This window comes from Schistocerca americana, chromosome X, assembly GCF_021461395.2.
Source record: "Schistocerca americana isolate TAMUIC-IGC-003095 chromosome X, iqSchAmer2.1, whole genome shotgun sequence".
In the NCBI taxonomy this organism is placed as follows: Eukaryota; Metazoa; Arthropoda; class Insecta; order Orthoptera; family Acrididae; genus Schistocerca; species Schistocerca americana.
This window is the reverse complement of record NC_060130.1, coordinates 438,893,228-438,909,819: the sequence shown is the minus strand read 5'-3', so window position 1 is coordinate 438,909,819 and position 16,592 is coordinate 438,893,228. Positions and strand designations below refer to the sequence as shown.

Below are 16,592 nucleotides of genomic sequence, written 5' to 3'. Positions count from 1 at the left end.
CTAGTTCTGCAAGGCTCGCAGAAGACCTTCTGTGAAGTTTAGAAGGTAGAAGATGAGTTATTGGCAGAATTGAAGCTGTGAGGATGGGTCGTGAGTCATGCTTGGGTAGCTCAGTTGGTAGAGCACTTGCCTGCGAAAGGCAGAGGTCCCGAGTTCGAGACTCAGTCCGGCACACAGTTTTAATCATATCAGATATGCTCACTAATGTTCATGTCTGGGGAGTTTAGTGGCCAGTGGAAGTGTTTAAACTCAGAAGAGTGTTCCTGGAGCCAGTCTGTAGCAATTTTGGAGAAGAATGTTCCTGGAGCCAGTCCGTAGCAATTTTGGCTGGGGAGTTTAGTGGCCAGTGGAAGTGTTTAAACTCAGAAGAGTGTTCCTGGAGCCAGTCTGTAGCAATTTTGGATGTGTTTGGTGTTGCATTTTCCTGCTGGAATTGCCCAAGTCCGTCGGAATGCACAATGAACATGAATGGATGCACGTGATCAGACAGGATGCTTACATATGTGTCACCTGTCAGAGTCATATCTATATGTATCTGGGGTCCCATATCACTCCAACTGCACACGCCCCACATCATTACAGAGCCTCTACCAGCTTGAACAGTTCTCTGCTGACATGCATGCTGGATTCGTGAGGTTGTCTCCATACCCGTACACATCCACCCACTCGATATAATTTGAAACGTGATTCATCCGACCAGGCAACATGTTTCCAGTTATCAACAGTCCAGTGTCAGTATTAATAGGCCCAGGTGAGGCATAAAGCTTTCTGTTGTGCAGTCATCAAGGGTACACAGGTTGGCCTTTGGCTCCAAAAGCCTATAATGATGATGTTTTGTTGAATGGTTTGTATGCTGATGCTTGTTGATGGCCCAGCATTGAAATCTGCAGCAGTTTGTGGAAGGGTCGCACTTCTTGCAGGTTCTTTTTTCGGCCACAGCAACATCGGAGATTTGATGTTTTACCAGATTTCTGATATTCACAGTACACTCGTGAAATGGTCGTATGAGAAAATTCCCACTTCATCGCCACCTCAGGGATGATGTGTCCTATTGCCTGTGCGCCGACTATAACACCTCTTTCAAACTCACTTAAATCTTGATAACCTCCCCTTGTAGTATCAGTAACCATTGTAACATCTGCGCTATACACTTTTTGTCTTATATAGGCGTTGCCGAATGCAGTGCCATATTCTGCCTGTTTACATATCTCTATATTTGAATATGCATGCCTGTACTAGTTTCTCTGATGCTTCAGTGTAGTTTAATCAAACAGTGGGGACATGAATGTGGAAACAATGTCACTTTAGTGTATGGGCATACAACTGCAACATAACAGTAGGAATTTTTTACCTACTGGAATTCCAGAGTTTTAGATCGATGAGACCTACATACCCTTCCTTTTGATGTAGCTGAATTATAGGAGATGCATTATGCCAAAATGTCGGCCTCGAGCAGTTTTACGCTTCATTAAATTTTTATGGTGTACACTATCTTATCTTCTGACACCCATCAGATGGAGATATATAATGCGCCTTTTACAGACTGATTGGTCAACAACACACAAGTGCAATGCAAAGATAAATCCCCAGGACCAGGTACTATAGTATACACAATCAAATACTTCACGACCTCAGTGATAATTTTAAAAAAATTTTTTTAAAAAGAATAGTGGTTATGTTTAACAATGTTTGGCTAGAGACATCTTTTCCCTCCCAGTATACAGAAATTATCATTGTACCTGGTAAAAATCTACATGATATTTACTGCTACAGACTGAACAATTCATCAATGATGCAATGCAAACTGCTGGAATGGGTGGTAAATCAGAGGCTTTGTTGATGCTGGAAACAAGAAATTGGCATTCACAATTTCACTGTGGATTTTGAAGATCTAGATCCACAACCAACAGACTTTCATGATCTGACTCTGTCATCAGTGATGCCTAATAGTAGTCTCCCTTGATTTACAAAAATTGTGAGATACAGTGTGACAACACCACATCTTAACTTCGAAGGCCGTTTACCCAATTGTGTTAAGAATTTAATATCATATTGACATTTACAGGCGATTGTTGGTATGGTCCTAAATAATCAACTTGTGTAGGAAAATGGAGTTAAAAGAGTTAAATCTTTATCACTAGCCTTTCACAATTGCCATAAGTGGGATTATCACAAGTGCAAGACCAAATATGTCATCTGCCTTATATGTAAATGACTTCCGTCTGTACTAAATTTCTATTTTACTATGCTGTGCAGGCTGTCATTTTCAATATTGGCCGTTCAGGAGACACATATTTGGGCCCAAAATTATGGGTATTGGCTTTTTATCTATGACACTCAGGGTCATACTCTTCTGTAGAACTTGGTCCACCTACCTATACCCTGAGTCATATCTTGATGATCAGCTGCTGGGAGCAGTAGACATCTTTCACTTTTTAGGGTTGCTATTTGCCCATAAAGTGACTTGAAACAGCTGAAGAGAAACTATAAGTGGAAATTAAACTCCTTGTGCTGCCACAGAACACCTCTTGGGGTGCAGATTATCAGATTCTAGTACAATTTCACCATGACTAATTTTGTCTTGATAGGTTATGGATGTGTTGCCTAGGTGTCTTTCCTGGTGAGCCCTGCTGCTAGTCTCTAGGTGGAAACAAGGATTCTAACTCTGAAATATCCCTCCAACAACTTCTAATTAATTGTTTGGTTAAGATTGTTCACAGGCCCAGACTACTTATTACTCCTGTTAGTCATAACTCATAACATCCATTGCCTTATGGATCACTCAAAAATGGGAAAAGCAACAGATTGACTAGAAGACATCCTCGCCCCAATAGTATGCCTGTCTACCCCTCAGACAGTTTTCCCCTGTGTTATAGTCCTTGATATATTGTCTCCAGTTTGGCATGGAGGATTGCACAGATGCTAGTGTCCATCAGTGTTGGTTAGAGTTAGCATTCCATGACTACTCAACCTTTAGTCCAATATATACCAATGGCTCCAAGACTATAGAAAGACTGCTACACTGTTGTTAATATTTTTATGAACAACACTCCCTTTTTACTGTATGCAGTATCTGCTCAGCTGAATTAATAGCAAACCTTAAGAGATCTCATCGAGCTAAAACTTCCACTTGCCACAAATGCCATGTGCCGATTCTTGTAGTAGGAAATCAGAAATTACTTAGTCGTCCATTAATCTCACTGTATTCTAGAAGTCATTTCCTGTGATGGCGTCACAGCCTTTGGATCCTCTCGACTCTATATTACCTGCCAAGTTTCACTGGTGATTTCTTGGTTATGAGGAAACAGGGACTAATTACACACTATTGAGTCCATCATCATCATCATCGTCATCATCTCTGGGATGAAACTTGACTAAGCTTTCAGTAGAGGTGGTCAGCACAAGCATTAATCTTGCTCACTGCTCGTGTCCTTGGCAACTCCTCATCTGTAGCGATATGATGTGCACATGGTTTTCATTACATATTCACATAATTTTCCATAGAAAGGTTGTAGTATATGTTAGTTTACATGAAAATTTGTCCTGTAAAATTCATTTATAGGATTTCAATTAATCTGGCCGATTTCAAAATCTGCTGTAGAACCTTCACTTTAACTGTCATACTGTATGGCTTGGCGGCTCAATGGTCAAGACTATTGATCCAAAGGTCTGTGGTTCAATCCCTGGTCAGTACTGGGGTATTGATTTGTTTCTTACTACTTGTTTCCTCTCTGCCAATATTTGATAATGTGAAAATGCAGAGTTGCATGTGACAGAGTAAACACACAAGCACTAGTCATGTACCCTACTCTGTGGGTTCAATGTTCCAGAGACCACTTCCCAGTTTGGTTACACCATGTACAAGACAGAATAGTTTCTGAAGGCAACAAACAATATTAGTGCTCAGCAAGTCAAAAGTGGATGCTGTATAGCCAGCTGATGTATGTGAACATTGAGCATCCGGAAATGGGTAGAGCACCTCACCAGCATGATTCACTATGTCACTGATAAATCTGTGCCAAGTCTTCAGGAAAACTATGGAGACACTCAATTCTCTGATGGAGTGAGGATTATCACTCTGCAATCAGATAATCACAATTTGATATGCAGAGTTAAAAGGGCTGTCAACCAATAAGGACCCAACAGCCTTTTTTGTGTTGAATGACGGCGAAAAGCTGTCCTATAATTAAGGAGAGGAAAAATTGTGGCAGCAGTCTGTGAACATTATTAATGTTTCCATTAAACTTGACCACTTCTGAGAAGCCATTAGGAATATTTCAGGGAGATGTAGACTGTGCTTTATTAATGCTGTAATGTGCAATGGAAGTCTCATGACTAGTAAGAGATACATTGTGACAACCATGGCAGAACACTTGGCAGAATCACTGCTACCATCAGCCAGAATCCAGCTTTGTGCTATCTTCAAGTGTTTGCTGGAAGGAGTAGTTGGGACTTGGGTTCAACAAATTATGCAACTTGCAAATGTACTCTGTGTGTCAGAGCTGAATTGAGCGCTGACTGCAGCATGGAACACGGCACATAGCACTAGGTCACAACAAAATCCACTGCAGTCTGTTTGGCACCTTGCTGGAAATTTTAAGAAAATTGTCCTTAACCTTTTTACTTGATAAGGAAATCTGGAAATTCTCTAACTCATGAAAGGAAGCTGTTTTAGTTCTCCTTCACAAACCTGCAAAAGACTAAAAATTCCCAAGTAGCTATTATGTTGTTGCCCACACTAGCTGCTTCTCTTCCCCCCTCCCAAGCATAACCTCATGATGCTGCATCTAGCACCCCTGTCCTGTCCTGTCCCCACCCCCTCCCTTCATGCTCCCACAGCCAGCACTAGCATCTTCCCCCACTCCAATCCTGCTATCTCTCCCCTCCCCACCCCTCCTCAACCCACCCCACTCACACCTTTTCTGTACCCCCACTACTCTTTCAAGCAAAGATTGCTGCTTACCTAAAATACAGTTGCAGACAGGCTGTAGAGCTTGGTGGCAACAGTGGCCACAAACTGTGCTTCTGTAAATGTGTGTTTTTTCTACATCTGATGAAGGATTTAGTATGATAGCAGAATATATCTAGCATTCTTTTTTGCTGCACCTGTCTGTGACTCAGTGCTTCTTCAGTGTGGGGAAAAGCACTCTCTCCTTTCCAACTGTTGTTATTCCATCCTGGATTTTCCATTATACGCTGTCTGACAAAAAACAAAGTCAAGCTCCCAGAAGTAATAGTATTCCATAGATTTCGTGTTTGTTTTGAATACAGGCAGAGAGAGTCCCTTTAGTCAACCATAGTGCCAGTAGTGCTAGTGTTTGTTTTCAATACAGTCCAGAGACAGGTAGTGCTATTTTCATTGTTTTCTACAAGAAGTGGCTAGCAACCACAGTTTAGTCAACAATCAGCTGCCTTTAGTGAATTAGCAGTCTAGTTAAAAGTTGAATAACTCTCTACAGTAAATTGATTTCTTAGGATGGATAGGATGTGTGACTGCTGTGTACGGACGCAGGAGGTGCTGGCCACTGTTCATGAACAGCTGAACGTGTTGATGGCCGCAGTCAGCCGTCTTCAGGCTGCTGCCTCGGAGTGTAGCGGCAGTGGGGAGTCTGGTGTTACATGCTTCACCCACTGTCCCTGCTGTCGAGACATCTTCGAGGGTACCGGGCGCGGTTGGACCACCCTCTCCCCTAGGGGAGCAGCGGGTTCAACGGCGTTCGCGGCGCACGAAGCGGAGGGTAAATGTGGAGGCTGGCCGTGTGGCATTGCCCGCTCTGCCTATGAGTGGACATGTGGCCGCTCCTTCAGCAAGGTCCGAGCAGGCACACGGGGAGGAGGGGTTTACTAGTTATGGGGAGCTCCAACCTCAGGTGGGTGATGGAGCACCTTAGGGAAATAGCGGAAAGGTCGGGGAAGAAGGCCAGTGTTCACTCTGTCTGCTTGCCGGGGGGTCTCATCCGAGATGTGGAGGGGGCCCTGCCGGAGGTGATAGAGAGCACTGGGTGCACCCAACTGCAAATTGTTGTTCATGTTAGCACCAATGACTCCTGCCGTCTGGGTTCAGAGGTCATCCTCAGTTCGTACATGCAGTTGGCGGAATTGGTGAAGGCGAAAAGCCTCGTTCGCGGGGTGGAATCAGAGCTAACTATTTGTAGTATCGTTCCCAGAACCGATCGCAGTCCTCTGGTTTGGAGCTGAGTGGAAGGCTTAAACCAGAGGCTCAGACGATTCTGCATAGATCTGGGGTGCAAATTTCTCAACCTCCGCTATCGGGTGGAGAAATGTAGGGTCCCCCTGAATAGGTCAGGCGTGCACTACATGCTGGAAGTGGCTACAAGGGTAGCGGAGTACGTGTGGAGTGCACATGGGGGTTTTTTAGGTTAGAGAATTCCCTCCCTAGGCCTGACAAGATGCCTCCTGAGACACGGCAAGGTAGGAGCAGGCAAAATGCAACAGGGAATAACAATATTAATGTGCTAATAGTAAACTGCAGGAGCGTCTATAGAAAGGTCCCAGAACTGCTCTCATTAATAAACGGTCACAACGCCCATATAGTACTAGGGACAGAAAGTTGGCTGAAACCAGACGTAAACAGTAATGAAATCTTAAACTCAGATTGGAATGTATACCGCAGAGACAGGCTGGGCAGTGAAGGGGGAGGCGTATTTATAGCAATAAGAAGTGCAATAGTATAGAAGTAAATTGACGGAGATACGAAATGTGAAATAATTTGGGTGAAGGTCACGGTTAAAGCAGGCTCAGACATGGTAATTGGATGTCTCTATAGGCCCCCTGGCTCAGCAGCTGTTGTGGCTGAGCACCTGAAGGATAATTTGGAAAATATTTCGTGTAGATTTCCCCACTATGTTATAGTTCTGGGTGGAGATTTTAATTTGCCGGATGTAGACTGGGAGACTCAAATGCTCATAACAGGTGGCAGGGACAAAGAATCCAGCGAAATTTTTTTAAGTGCTTTATCTGAAAACTACCTTGAGCAGTTAAACAGAGAACCGACTCGTGGCGATAACATATTAGACCTTCTGGTGACAAACAGACCCGAACTATTTGAAACAGTTAATGCAGAACAGGGAATCAGCGATCATAAAGCGGTTACTGCAGTGATGATTTCAGCCATAAATAGAAATATTAAAAAAGGTAGGAAGATTTTTCTGTTTAGCAAAAGTGACAAAAGCAGATTACAGAGTACCTGACGGCTCAACACAAAAGTTTTGTCTCAAGTACAGATAGTGTTGAAGATCAGTGGACAAAGTTCAAAACCATCGTACAATATGCGTTAGATGAGTATGTGCCAAGCAAGATCGTAAGAGATGGAAAAGAGCCACCGTGGTACAACAACCAAGTTAGAAAACTGCTGCGGAAGCAAAGGGAACTTCACAGCAAACATAAACATGGCCAAAGCCTTGCAGACAAACAAAAATTACGCGAAACGAAATGTAGTGTGAGGAGGGCTATGCGAGAGGCGTTCAATGAATTCGAAAGTAAAGTTCTATGTACTGACTTGGCAGAAAATCCTAAGAAATTTTGGTCTTATGTCAAAGTGGTAGGTGGATCAAAACAAAATGTCCAGACACTCTGTGACCAAAATGGTACTGAAACAGAGGATGACAGACTAAAGGTCGAAATCGAAATACTAAATGTCTTTTTCCAAAGCCGTTTCACAGAGTAAGACTGCACTGTAGTTCCTTCTCTAGATTGTCGCACAGATGACAAAATGGTAGATATCGATATAGATGACAGAGGAAAGGCCGCTGGACCTGATGGGATACAAGTTCGATTTTACACAGAGTACACGAAGGATCTTGCCCCCCCTTCTTGCAGCGGTGTACCATAGGTCTCTAGAAGAGCATAGCGTTCTAAAGGATTGGAAAAAGGCACAGGTCATCCCCGTATTCAAGAAGGGACGTCGAACAGAAGTGCAGAACTATAGACCTATATCTCTAACGTCGATCAGTTGTAGAATTTTGGAACACGTATTATATTCGAGTATAATGACTTTTCTGGAGACTAGAAATCTACTCTGTAGGAATCAGCATGGGTTTCGAAAAAGACGGTCGTGTGAAACCCAGCTTGCTCTATTAGTCCACGAGACTCAGAGGGCCATAGACACGGGTTCACAGGTAGATGCCGTTTTTCTTGACTTCCGCAAGGTGTTCGATACAGTTCCCCATAGACGTTTAATGAACAAAGTAAGAGCATATGGACTATCAGACCAATTGTGTGATTGGATTGAAGAGTTCCTAGATAACAGAACGCAGCATGTCATTCTCAATGGAGAGAAGTCTTCCAAAGTAAGAGTGATTTCAGGTGTGCCGCAGGGGAGTGTCGTAGGACCGTTGCTATTCACAATATACATAAATGACCTTGTGGATGACATCGGAAGTTCACTGAGGCTTTTTGCAGATGATGCTGTGGTGTATCAAGAGGTTGTAACAATGGAAAATTGTACTGAAATGCAGGAGGATCTGCAGCGAATTGACGCATGATGCAGGGAATGGCAATTGAATCTCAATGTAGACAAGTGTAATGTGCTGCGAATACATAGAAAGATAGATCCCTTATCATTTAGCTACAAAATAGCAGGTCAGCAACTGCAAGCAGTAAATTCCATAAATTATCTGGGAGTATGCATTAGGAGTGATTTAAAATGGAATGATCATATAAAGTTGCTCGTCGGTAAAGCAGATGTCAGACTGAGATTCATTGGAAGAATCCTAAGGAAATGCAATCCGAAAACAAAGGAAGTAGGTTACAGTACGCTTGTTTGCCCACTGCTTGAATACTGCTCAGCAGTGTGGGATCCGTACCAGATAGGGTTGATAGAAGAGATAGAGATGATCCAACGGAGAGCAGCCCGCTTCGTTACAGGATCATTTAGTAATCGCGAAAGTGTTACGGAGATGATGGATAATCTCCAATGGAACACTCTGCAGGAGAGACGCTCAGTAGCTCAGTACGGGCTTTTGTTAGAGTTTCGAGAACATACCTTCACCGAAGAGTCAAGCAGTATATTGCTCCCTCCTACATATATATCGCGAAGAGACCATGAGGATAAAATCAGAGAGATTAGAGCCCACACAGAAGCATACCGACAATCCTTCTTTCCACGAACAATGCGAGACTGGAATAGAAGGGAGAACCGATAGAGGTACTCAGGGTACCCTCCGCCACACACCGTCAGGTGGTTTGCGGAGTGTAGATGTAGATGTAGAAGGGGACAAGGAAACGAAATGAAACTTCATGGATTGAGAGTGTATGTGATGTTACTTCAATGATAGCAAACCTAAGTCAAATTTACAAACAACGTCGCAGTATGAGCCCACTTATCAGTATGATGTTGCACAACCTCTGACATTTGTGCATGCATTGATTCAGTTGGGAATGGTGTCATAAAGTCATTGTATCCACTCCTGAGGCAAGCTGGGCCACAAATGTTGTAAATGGTCCTTGATATCCCAGATATTGGCACTGGGATGACATTCATGTCCAAGCTGATCTGACACATGTCTATTGGGGATGGATGTGGGGACCCTGCTGGTGATGAGGTTACGTTAACAATATACAGGCAGTTCATAGTCAAATGTGCCATGTGTGGACAAGCATTGTCCTGTTGAAAAATGGCACAACAGTACTGCCATATTAGAGATAACGAGAAGCAGAGAGAGCCCATGATATACTATCATGCCGTCTGAGTTCCTCAGTCACCACTGGCCATGATATGAAGTCATATCCAGTGTCTCCCTACACCTTGATGCCAGGATTAAAACCCATGTCTCTCTCTCCAAAATATTTGAAAAATAGAACCTCCCCCCACACCTTGATGCCAGGATTAAAACTGGTGTCTCTCTCTCCAAAATATTGGAAAAATAGAACCTCTCCCCAAGAAGTAGCCTTACTCGCTGATGATGTTAGTCTGGGGGATAGTGAAGAAGAGCAGCTTATCACTGGACACAATGTGACACGCTTCATCAGCAGTCAATGCTTCCTGGTCAAGGCACCACTCCAAATTCAGCAACTTGTTTTGTGGTGTTAACGACAATCTATGCATGGGACAATAGTTCCTTGGTCCAACTGACTAGTGGTACAGGATGCTGCTGGGAGTCCAGTGGTTGTTCTTGCTTCACTTGTGTGTGGGTGAAATCATGCACAGTTAATTTATTGTGCTATGGAACAAACCTACAGAGTGACACAGCTTGCTCCAACAACATGGAAAGGTAGTGGCATTGTGCTGCATACATGTAAATTATGTTATCCACAAGTCACTGTATGGTGCATGGTGGAGGGTGCCTTGTACAACTACTAGTCATTTCCTGTCGTGTTCCACTCACGAATAGTGAGTGCCTGTATGTCTCTGTACAAACCCCAATTTCTTTTATCTTACCTTTATGGTTGTTAAATGAAGTGTACACTGGTGGCACTAGACTTCTTCTGTTGTCAGCTTCACATGCTGAGTCTCTAAATTTTCGCAACTGTTTCGCTAAAAGAATATCATCTTCCCTCCAAAGATCAAACCTACCAGCAACAAATCTAGTAGCCCACCACTGAATTACTTCTTTTTCTTCCTGTGATCTGACCTAGTGGGGATCCAGAACACTGGAGCAGTACTCAAGAATGGGTCGCACAAATGTCCTTGGAGGGGTCACCTTCATAGATGAGGTACACTGTCCTAAAGTTCTCCCAATAAACTAAAGTCGACCATTTACCTTTCCCACATCTGACCTTACCTACTCATTCCATTTCATATCACTTTGCAGCATTACTCCTAGACATTCAGCCAACACAACTGTCGAGCAGCACACTATCAACGCTATATTTGAACATTACAGATTTCCTTTTCCTACTCATCCACATTAACTACATTTTTCTACATTTAAAGCAAGCTGCCATTCATCACACCAACTAGAAATTTTGTCCAAGTCATCTTGTATTCTCCTACAGTCACTCAATGATGACACCTTTCTGTAGTCCACAGCATCATCAGCAAATCGCCACATATTACTGGTCACCCTGTCTGTCAGATCATTTGCATATGTTGAGAATAAGTGTGATCCTATCACACTTTCCTGATGATACACTTGACTCTCATGAACACTTGCTGTTGAAGGATAATGTACTGGGTTCTATCATCTAAGAAGTCTTCAAGCCACTCACATATCTGGGAACATATTCCAAAGCTCTTACCTTCATTAACAGTCAGCATTGGTGCACCATGTTGGAAACTTTCCAGAAATCTAGGGATATGGAAGCTGCTTGTTGCCCTTCATCCATGATTCACATGATATCAGGTGAGAAAAGGACAAGCTGAGTTTTGTGCAGGTGAATCTTTCTAAATCCATGCTGTGGTTGCCAGGTAATATCAGAATAAAGAGAATTGGTAGGTAGGCAGGAGGTAAATTTGTTTATGAGCCTCAACATCATGTATCAATGAGATAAAGAGTGACTGGATGTGAGGGGCAGGTAGCTGCATATTTGAAACCAACCATCTGTTCATGGAGTTCCTCCTTCCGGTCACACAAGTTGGAAGAAATCTCACCCCTACACTTCTGTACAGGATGTAGCAGCCTTAACACTTGTCTTTTTGCTTTGGCAGCAAGACCCACCAGTTTTTAGTGCCTATGTCTTACAGATTTTGATCTGTCAGACTATCAAAAATCTGGAAAGGAAGATAGCAGTATGAAATAAGATAGATTTCTTCTGACAACATACAAGAGGCGCTAAGTGACAGACAAGCATATTGAGAGTAGCCAATACTTATAATGTCTACCAGCTACTTCCAATGGGCCTGTCTGCCACTGAATGCTTCCTCTATATGTTGAGTAGCAATCTGTCCCACTTCTTGAGTGAAGCGAAAACACACGAGGTTGCATTAGCGACCTAAGCTAAGTCGGCTGGTACCTGTCTGCAACAAATCAAACTTCTGAATATGCACTAGAAGAGAATGACAGACATTTTAAACAGAGTAATTGCAATGCACATGTTAACACTCCTCAAATACTGATTACAAAGTGCGTGCATCATAGCAACCATTCATTTTGCCTGCCATGTTTTTATTGCAAAAATCTTACTGTATGTTCATTTCAAAATGTCCCTTTCTCGTAGCTTTCTTCCACTGAAGTGAAGTCAGTCCAAATAATTTCTGCAAGGGGTAGCTGCGTGGTCTGAGGCATCTTGTCACAATCCGGGTGGCTCCCTCCGTTGGAGGCTCAGTTCCTCCCTTGGGCATGGGTGCGTGTGTTGCCCTTAGCGTAAGTTAGTTTAAGTTAGATTAAGTAGTGCGTAAGCTTAGGGGCTGATGACCTCAGCAGTTTGGTCCTTTAAGACCTAACCACAAATTTCCAAAAGTCCCTATCATTGTGGCATGAAAATAAATAAATGGAACTATCTGTCCTATAGTGCATAAATACTAGTTGACATATTGTCTTTAATGGTTTTGAGGTTTCATCATTATCACATGCATTCACCCCCCTCCCCTCGGTTGACTAATCTGAATGCTGCAGTGCATTTGTGAAGCTAAAAGTGTTTCTGCTATGCACATGAAGGTGGAAAAAAGCTTTAAATGGAAGCTACAATGTTCAAAATGCAGCTAGTAAAAATGTTATACTGACAAAAGTATAAATGTATTATGCCAATTGAAGATGGGAGAAAGCCCAAAACAAGGCTTGGCATAAATAAAGCTATGCCAAAAGTGGCTAATTGCTGTATTTATTCAAATAGTTTGGTGTACAGCCATGAAGTTCAACCACCATTAACATGGATAAATTAATCTTGCTTATTGCATATATTTTGGATTATGTCACTCCAGACATTCAGATATTTCTTACCATATCATTCATGTTATGTCACGTGTAATTGTAGAATGTTGATTAAATGATTTTAATTCTTGAAATTCCATTAAAATTTTTACTGGAGCTGAAACTAGGAGAGACTACATGAAAATCAAAGCCTAAAATTTTTAAACAAGATTGATAAGTGCACTTAAATAGTAGTTTGTGTTAGCGCAAAACTTCCTTAGAAGTGTAGAAACTTAAAATATTCAGTGTTGGATGTTCCTCCACCTGGTGATAGAAAATTGATTGGGGATGAGGAAAAAAATAGAGAAGCAGTTAAAAAAGCAAACTGAAGTAGGTAAGTTTCTCTCTAAGCTTAGAGTCAAGACTCTCTTAAATTTTCTGCTTTCTTTTTCTTCTCACTCTGGGTGCTAAATCCTAAGTTACATATTTCTTTTAACTTCTTTCTGAAAAACTTCCACATCTTTACTTTTCTCTTATCTCTTTGTTATTTATTTTTGTAGTTAGCAGCCTTTTTTTTAGTGTCTCCACATGATTGGAAATTAAAGAAACTGTTTTAATTTGTGTAGCATAAAAACATCCAGGTCACATTTATCATTTCTTTTTCCTTTTATTTTCTTTTCTGTTTGTTTTGCTACAGAGAAGACACTTTGGCCATAACTCAGTAAATGAGCGTAAAAATTCAGTAGAATTGGTTTCCTGCAGTTTGAACCCACAGGAACGTCTAGGCAAAACTCCTCATGTAAGTTAATTTGATGACTTATTACTCCACTTAGATTATCATGGTGATTTTTTTCCATCGTGGTGTTTGTTTCCACCGTGGTGATTGTTTCCAGTGGAATGTTGTGTACCCCTTGTTCTCTTTGGAAAATGTGCTTGGTTTAATTTTAGTAACAGCTTGCTTTTTCACTAACACTTGGTGACGTGCTCTTTGTCTTCAACAGCCAGTCAGATGACTGTACTGTAAACTGGATTGTAATAAAATGTGTAAAGAAAGACAAGGAAGAAATTAGATTGTGTGAACTACTACTTTCTTAGTCTAATAATTAAACTGATAATCTTGGGTGTTATCGCTGTCTGGTTGTTGCACATGAAATGTTAAATTTGTCACCAAAGTTTCAAACAATGGAAAATAAACATTGTGTTAAGGCTATGACAGAACAAATTTGATTTTCTAGACTGAAAAGCTTCCATAACTTTCTTCATTGATTAACTTTTTTCTATTTAATATTGACATAGATACAGGTTCATTAATGAAAACAGTTGTGGCATCAAACAAGATATCACACACTGTGTCAAGATGTCAAGGAAATAAATAGTAAGCCACTCTGGCCCCTTGTGAGTGGGTGGGGGATGGAGGGGTGGGGGGTGGGGGGAGACAGAGAGAGAGAGAGAGAGAGAGAGAGAGAGAGAGAGAGAGAGAGAGAGAGAGATATCACTAAGAGTGTGAATTACATTTTAAATTAATTGAAACCTTCTACATCATAGCTACAGATCAAAATTGTGGTCCATGGAACGTGTAATAACTGACTACACTGGAAAAGACACTAGCAGAAATGAAATAAAATGATGGAATATACTGATTCAAGTTTTTATAATTCTTGTAAATTGGCTCAACACATGAAAACATGTTTTGCGTAGGATTAATGGGACAGAAACAGCCAAAGTAGCCATATCAACTGTTGGCTAACATGGTTTGGGGTTGGCATAGATGTCAAACACTGATTTACATTTGCACAGTGGACATAATAATATTATTAATGAGTTCCTGAGGGACACTTTAAGCACCTTCAAGAAGAGCTATCACTGGCTCTAGTACAGTCATGAGAGTTGTTGACCTAGTTACAGTAGGTCTTTTTAGTCAATTCTGAATCATTTTCAACAGGATGAACAGCCAGGTAGGGACTGAAGCTTCAGGAATATGACACCAGAGTAGTATACAAAAATGGATGCAAGCAGAAGGATGTCAACTGCCTTTCACGGAATACATTGGAGAAAGATTTGCTTACTGGTGAAATCCTAGTCATCACTGCAGTAATGAATATTGCAGTTCTACTTTGTGAAGATCTTTCATTAATGAAGATTATAGAGGCATTAGAGAAGAAAGAAGCTGTGAAAGAAGAACTGGACAGTAACAGGTGGAACATGGTAAAAAAGGAATTATGGCCGATGATGATTGTCATCTCATCTCATTTACAGCCAGACATATTGAAGTATTTTCATGATTCTCTGATATCAGGTTATTTGGGGTTTCCAGTAACCCTGGTTTGATTTGGAAGAAGGTACCATTGGCCAGGTCTGTACTGATCTGTCAAACATTGCATATGCCACTGTAGAGAATATCACTGATGTAAGCATATGCCTCAATTACTCTCAAAACACCTGAGCAGGTGCTTAAAACATCAATGTAGGCCTGTGCTGTTATAGTGCCATGCAAAACAACAAGGGGTGCAAGCCCCCTCCATGAAAAACATGACTACAACATAACACCACCTCCTCCGAATTTTACTGTTGGCACTATACAAGCTGGCAGATGACGCTCACTGGGCATTTGCCATACCCACACCCTCCCATCGGATCGCCACATTGTGTACTGTGATTTGTCACTCCGCACAATGTTTTTCCACTGTTCAAAGGCCCAATGTTTATGCTCCTTACACCAAACGATGAGTCCTTTGGCATTTACTGGTATGAAGTGTGGCTTAAGAGCAGCCCCTCGACCATGAAATCCAAGTTTTTTCACCTCCTACCTAACTGTCATAGTATTTGCAGTGGATTCTGATGCAGTTTGGAATTCTTGTGTGATAGTCTGGATAGATGTCTGCCTATTACACATTAAGACCCTCTTGAACTGTTGGTGGTCTCTGTCAGTCAACAGACGACGACAGCCTGTACGCTCTTGTGCTGTACGTGTCCCGTCACATGTCCACTTCACTATCAAGTCGGGAACAGTGGACCTAGGGATGTTTAGGAGTGTGGAAATCTCATGTACAGACATATGACACAAGTGATACCCAATCACCTGACCATGTTTGAAGTCTGTGAGTTCCGCAGAGTGCCCCATTCTGCTCTTTCACGATGTCTAATGACTACTGAGGTTGCAGATACGGAGTACCTGCATTATGTGGCAGCACAATGCACCTAATATGAAAAATGTATACTTTTGATATCTCTCTCTCTCTCTCTCTCTCTCTCTCTCTCTCTCTCTCTCTCTCTCTCTCACACACACACACACACACACACACACACACACACACACACACACACACAGGAGTGAAGCATGGGGGGATGGTTACTAAGGGGCTCTTGCAAGGACAGCCTTACATAATTTTAACAATACATCTTGATTATTTGCATTTAAATGTTAGATTTATATTAAAAAATGACCATAATTAGGTGATAAATGAATGAATTCTTGCTTGATAAAATTTGGACGACGGCGGATGGTGTGGCGGTGGTGTGGGACACTGTGAGTAGCACTCTGGTTGCAGCTGTTGGCGGTGGCAGCAGTGGAGGTCGCTGACTGCGGCAGGCAGCAACGCGCTGTGATGCACTGCAACTTCCGCCAGAGCGTATAAGCGGAGGGTTCTGGAAGGGTCGATGCACACATCAAGAGGGGGGAGGGCGGAAGGGGTTAACACTGGTGTAACACTTAACACGCATGGTTTGTTGCTTACATCTAAAGGAGGGCCATGCCTCTTCTTTTGGGTAGATTTTACTTATTTACTGTTCCTTTCTACTCACTACTATCCTTTACTGACTACTACAGTATGGGGGCAGCAAGGA

General features: G+C 42.1%; 1 protein-coding gene across 5 annotated transcripts in view; it reads left to right on the top strand.

Annotated features, from left to right (window-relative positions):
• The window catches only part of LOC124555813 (histone-lysine N-methyltransferase EHMT2), a 280,266-nt gene that overhangs the window by 229,142 nt on the left and 34,532 nt on the right, over window positions 1-16,592 (top strand). For 3 of the 5 annotated variants that reach the window (XR_006968596.1, XM_047129880.1, XM_047129878.1), the window contains one exon: window positions 13,447-13,548. The exons of the other annotated variants lie outside the window; for them this stretch is intronic. Coding sequence is in view for 2 of the 3 variants with exons in the window: in XM_047129880.1 (XP_046985836.1) it covers window positions 13,447-13,548 (102 nt within the window). In the remaining variant the exon portion in view is untranslated. The remainder of the gene's footprint in view (window positions 1-13,446; window positions 13,549-16,592) is intronic. 5 annotated transcript variants of the gene reach the window in all.